The following is a 5,700-nucleotide window of genomic DNA, read 5'->3' on the forward strand; positions in this document are numbered from 1 at the left end:
GACCCCCCCGGAGGAGGAAATGGCAGCCCACTCCAGTATTCTTGCCCAGAGAATCCCCATGGACAGAGGAGCCTGGTGGGCTACAGTTCATAGGGTCATGAAGAGTCAGACACAACTGAAGCGACTTAACAGGCACACACACCCCTTAACCCTTTGACAGTTGCTCTTGGTCAGCCTGCCCAGATGATCTGGAGGTCAGATTCCGAAGGTCTAGACTCCTGACCATTTCTGAAAATGAAGCCACGGGTCTTCAAAGACCCTTCTCCTTAAGATTCTCTTAGACAGAAGGGCTGCCTGGCCTCAGAGCTGCCCCAGCCATGATGCCCTGCCCATTGTCCAACCTCCGCAGGGCCACTTTCCCAGCCCATACCTTCTTGAAGGAACCCCGGGTCTTCAAGAGGGTGACGATGATGAAGAGAGGGACACAGCCCATGGAGGAGCCAGCCAGGAACCAGCCAATGAAGTATCCCCAGGCCGGGTACACATAGACGTTGTTGTATTTGAGAGGTGTGTACTTGCTCAAGGAGAAGAAAAAAGTGGCCTAGAGAGACAGGGGGAGGGCAGGCACAGATGCAGGAGGGGCCCACGAACCCTCTCCTCGGGGATGGAGCACAGTTAGATACACTGGTGCTTCTGGAGGTGGAGAGTAGATGCCATCGCAGACCGTGGGCCAAGGCGTCAGTCACATCCAGAAGGAAGGGAGGGGAGACGAGATGCTCCAAGCAGACAGGCAGAAGTAGACCAGCAGCTGGAACATCAGGCAGACCGACAGACCGACAGAGTTGCCAAAGGAAGGGATGGAGCAGGAACCAGGCCAGATGATAGTGCTCGTGAAACCAAGAGACGGTGAGAAAAGAGGGGCGGGGGGACCAGCACACAGAGGGCACGGACCTGCCCCCCAAGGAGCCCCAGAACTCAGCCCCCTGCCCCTCATCTCCCGGAATCGACTGGAGAGGCAGGAGGGGATATAGGGGGCACTGATGGGCACATACCAGGCAGAGGCCAGGGGTCAGGAAGAGCCAGGAGATCTTCACCAGGGGCCATGGCCGGTAGCCAATCATGTCTGCCACGTTGTCATAGAAACGGTCGGCCCCTGCCCAGGTGGGTGTCGGGAGAGTGTGAGGACAGGATGGGGGGCAGCGGATGGGTTTGGGGAAGGACTCGGCTGCTCCGTCCTCCCCATCCCCCACCATGTGGGGGAAACTGGATCAGCACACAGGAGTGACACTCAGGGAGGGGGAGGCTGCCCCCAACAGGGAGCCCCCTCATCCCCCAGGGCGTCTCTGGCCTCCCGCCTGGGGATGAAGACCCACGTCCTAACACACGGAGGGTGTGAGCCAGGGGTGCTCAGTGGCCACACAGATGCTTATCACATCACAGAGACAGATTCGGTTTCAAGTAAAAGCAGCAGAACAGCCAAGGGGCCGCTGAGCCACGCGGGGCACTGGGCAGGGGCGGTGTATGCATCCCAGGCTCCAGGTATTCATAATTATTCTCACTATTCAAGGAACCCAGGGTTGTCCCAAGCACAGCTCCACCTGCCATTTGAGAAATGCCTGGGTTCCCAGAGATGGATAAACCTCAAGTAAAAAGAACCAGAGCAGAGACTTCCCTGAGGGGCCAGTGGCTAAGACTCTTGTGCTCCCAGGGCAGGGCGCCTGGGTTTTGATCCCCGGTCAGGGAGCTAGATCCCACACGCCGCAACTAAGAGTTCTCATGCCGCAACTAAGACCCAGAGCAGCCAAATAAATAAATACAAAATAAATATGAAAAAAAATTAAGAACCAGGACAGCAGCTCAAAGAGCCACAAAGACCAGAAGGCCAGCTTGCTGGTCCTTACCTGGGGCAGATCCAGCCCTTCCAGGGACCCCAAGGCTCCCCCCACCACTTACCATACACCCAGCCGACGCAGATCACCTCAAACACGGAAAGGAAGAGCAGGCACGTGCCGCTGCAGGCATAGTAATCAAACAGCTGAAAGAGGTACATCCCGCCCTGCAGGCAGGGGATGGAGCTCAGGCTTCAACCTTCCCCTGGGCGGTGGTGGGTGGCAGGGGACACACCCTGCCCCACCAGAAAAGACAGATGCCCACCTTGTGGGGTGCCACCCTGCTCAGCCCAAGGAAGTTGTCCCTTGCAGCTAGAGTGTGCCCTGCCTGTCCGTGCCTCCCAGGCCTCATCTGACAACCATCTCTGACCTCAGTGAGGACCCCGGGGACTGTGGCGTAGATCCACTGTGTTGTCTGCCCAGAATCCCACCTTCTGGAAGGTGCTGTGTTGTGGCCATCTCACTGTGAGTTTGTGCGCCCCACTCCCCTGTTTCAGGCCTGAAGAGGAGCCAGGGCTGACTCTCAGGAAAAGGGCCCTGTGTCCCCAGGGTTGGCCAGTGGCACAAGGGAAGCCCAAAGCTGCCCCAGCCATCTGTAACATCCCAGGAGGAAAATCTGCCCAAGAATGACATCATCAGAGGAAAGGAGGGGACCATCTCTGATGATGTCATTGGGGGCTGCTGGATCCAACCGTGCCTGAAAACGAACATCTAGACTTATCTGTTCCCTGACTCAAAAAGTTCATTTTCCTGCTTAAGCCAGCTTGTGTTTGGTTTCTGTCACCTGAAACCAAAGGAGAGGAAACCAACACAAGAAGGCTTGACCGTGTGGCCCCTCCAACCTCGGGGGAGGCTCCGCCCCTGCCGCTCACCTCAGTGACCAGGAAGAGCCCGATCAGGCAGCACGTGACTGAGATGGCGAGGATCAGAAGCTCCCGCCGCCCGCTCCTCCGGAGCTGCCTGGGGAACATGTCCATGGAGGCCGTCACCAGGCACTCCATACAGACAAACTGTGGGCCGGAGGGGGCTGGTGAGAGGGGTCACTGCCCACGCCTGCTCCCTGCCCCCACCTCCACGCTGACCCGCAGAGTCAGGGGCACAGGGGTCAGAGCTGGGGTGAGGCCAGCCCAGGTCTCCACCACAGAGGCTCCCAGCTGGGAGGGGGGGGGGCGGGGTGGCCTGACTGCTCGGGAGGGATGTTTGGGAGAGCATGTCCATGTCTGCGAAGGGTCAGGCCTGGGGGTGGGGGGTCGGAGTGGGGGACAAAGGAGGCACCCCTCACAGAAGAGGGTCCCTAGGCCAGGGGTTCCCCTCCCACCAACCTCAAGGACAGGTCCTGGTCATGCAATGGAGAAGGAGCGACCCTGGGCTGGGGCCAGGGAGCTGGGGAAAGTCCTGGCAGGGAGCACAGAAGCTGGGAAGGGGGCTGCAGGGTGGGGCGGGGTGGGGGTGGAGCAAACCTGGCTGTCCAGCCCGAGGAAGATGAGCATGATGAAGAAGAGGCAGGACCACAGCTGGGACAGGGGCATCATGGTCACGGCCTTGGGGAAGGCGATGAAGGCCAGGCCGGGGCCTGCCGGGCACACACAGCATCAGGGGGGCCCGCCCGCACGAGTGTGCACGTGTGTGTCTGCCTGCGTGCGCTGGCTGAGCCAGTCGACTACTGTGGGGAGCACACTTTCCACCCGTCCGCTCGCCTCTCCCTCCTCCCTCCCCGGGTTTTGGGGTCCTGCTCTGTGCCAATCACTGTCCCCCAATGTTGAAAGTTTCCTAGTATCTGGTTTCTGGGACTCCCACCCCCACCCCACCCTCTGTCCCCTGCCCATCCTTCCCTCCAGCTCCCAAACAGCCAGGCAGCACCCACCTGACTCGGCCACTTCAGAGATGGGCACCCCCTGCTCTTGGGACATGAAGCCCAGGATGGAGAAGACCACAAACCCGGCCACGAAGCTGGTGCCACTGTTGAGGAAGCAGAGCGCGATGCTGTCCCTGCGGGAAACGGGAAGGAAGAGGGAGAAAGAAGCCCAGCGTGCGAGGAGATCCAGAGCCAGTGAGCGGTGAAGGGCAGGGAGAAAAGGAGGTGGGGGACAGAGACCGAGGCCAGGTACCGGGAGAAGAGCCCAGTCTGGAAAGCGGACCACAGGGTTGGATTTGTGCAGCTCGGGCCCCCACACCCACCCCTCCGTCTCCGATCACAAAGGAGGGAGGCCCCCCTGCCACCCCCAGGCCCCACCCCCGCTCACCTGTAGCAGTTGTTGTGGTACTTGTTGTAGCTGCCCAGGGCCGTCAGGCACCCCTGGCAGATGGCGAAGGAGAAGAAGATCTGGGTGCCCGCGTCCATCCACACCTAAGGGAGAGAGGCCCCGAGAAAGTAGTGAAAAGATGGGGGGAGCCTGCAGGGAGCCTGGCGTGCGTGACCACACAGCCCCCCATGAAGAGCGGCCCCTCCGCCTCCCCTCAGAGCATCCCACGTCCACCAGTGGGTCCTCCTCCTCCTGTCCTGGGCGCGGTGGGCATCACGTGTATGCGTGCTGTCCACACTAGCTCCAGGGCAGCTATATTATAATTTCTTCTATATTATCTCTCTTTTCTGTGGTGGGCATATTTTGCCTCTACACCAAGGGAAAAGCAACCAGAGGTTTTTAGAAGTCTGGATCTGGTTTGGGGCAGGAGACACCTAGGATAAGGGTCCCCAGCAAGGTTCCTACCTGGGGGTCCTTGAGCCGAAGCAAATCTGGTTTCAGGTAGTAGATGATGCCCTCGTAGGCTCCGGGCAGGGTGACGCCTCGAACCAACAGGATGACCAGCATCAGGTAGGGAAACGTGGCTGTGAAGTAGACAACCTGCAAGGGGGAGGCCAAGGTCACCCCTCTCCAGACGGCACGAGCCTCCTGAGGAGGGGTGAGTGCAGGAAGCTTGCCACCCCTCCCTCACACGTTCCGGGGGGTCTGGGGCTCCCCAGCACAGGGTGAGACACACATCAGCGGGCCAAACTGGGGCGGGCTTATTTCACCCTCCAGGTTGCTTGCTTATGTACACAGGCCTTTGACAGTCATATCGAAAAAGAAAGACTTTCCCAGTGTTGAGCTAAACCCCTTTCCCGGGACGTCCCCTGTTCTTAGCAGGCCCTTCCCTTCACTACTTTCTCTTTCAGGTCTCCAGGGGGATGCCGTGGTGGTGGTAGTGGGGGGAGGGGTCCCTGCAGACTCTGGGGGCCACAAAGAGCGTGCCCGGAGCCCGAGCCCCTCACCTTGCCCGTGATCTTGACGCCCTTCCAGATGCAGAAGTAACAGATGATCCAGGCGAGCAGGAGACACAGGGCCAGCTCCCAGCGCAGGCCGCCCAGGTGCTGGATGCCAGGGCTGATGCTGAGAACACGTCTCCTGCAGATGAGGGGTGGGGGGTACACCGCAAGGTGAGGCCGAGGGGACAGCAAGCCGCCTCCTCCGTCATCATCGGGTGTCCTGATCCTCAGAGCTGACCCCACGGATCTCAGCCTCCAGACCACCCCATCCTCTGCCCCTCCCCTGCCCCATGGACAGCACGTTCTCATCTGTGGTCTATAAGCCCTTGGCCATCATGAGACCAAATCACAATGCCACAGGTATGTCTGTCTAAGGCATCCAGCTTTCTCTGTTGCTCAGAGAGATAGAGACAGTGAGGGCGGCACGTGCCTGAGGGGCCCGTGGTGGGGCACAGCTGATGAGCAGGTGGGTGAGCAGATGCCTGGGGAGCAGAGGGACTGGTGTGCACTGGGGTTGGCAGGTGACGGTGATAGGAACATGTGAGCCAAGGGCTGGAGGGCATGAGGGTGAGTCAGGGCTGGGCGGGCGCCCTCGGGAGAGTGTTGGCAGCTACGTGTGTGCCGAGG

The 5,700-nt window shown here is 60.0% G+C and overlaps 1 protein-coding gene across 4 annotated transcripts in view; it reads right to left on the reverse strand.

Annotated features, from left to right (window-relative positions):
- The window catches only part of SLC6A12 (solute carrier family 6 (neurotransmitter transporter), member 12), a 17,428-nt gene that overhangs the window by 2,056 nt on the left and 9,672 nt on the right, over positions 1-5,700 (reverse strand). For 3 of the 4 annotated variants that reach the window (XM_010845016.1, XM_010845018.1, XM_010845017.1), the window contains exons 7-15: positions 5,080-5,212; positions 4,538-4,672; positions 4,073-4,176; positions 3,694-3,818; positions 3,290-3,402; positions 2,702-2,839; positions 1,894-1,996; positions 993-1,093; positions 371-541 (exon numbers count right to left, since the gene is read on the reverse strand). In XM_010845016.1, the coding sequence (XP_010843318.1) occupies positions 371-541; positions 993-1,093; positions 1,894-1,996; positions 2,702-2,839; positions 3,290-3,402; positions 3,694-3,818; positions 4,073-4,176; positions 4,538-4,672; positions 5,080-5,212 (1,123 nt within the window). The remainder of the gene's footprint in view (positions 1-370; positions 542-992; positions 1,094-1,893; positions 1,997-2,701; positions 2,840-3,289; positions 3,403-3,693; positions 3,819-4,072; positions 4,177-4,537; positions 4,673-5,079; positions 5,213-5,700) is intronic. The other variant, XM_010845019.1, reaches the window with a different exon arrangement.

Source organism: Bison bison, unplaced genomic scaffold (genome assembly GCF_000754665.1).
Source record: "Bison bison bison isolate TAMUID 2011002044 unplaced genomic scaffold, Bison_UMD1.0 scf7180017864213, whole genome shotgun sequence".
NCBI classification, from domain to species: Eukaryota; Metazoa; Chordata; class Mammalia; order Artiodactyla; family Bovidae; genus Bison; species Bison bison.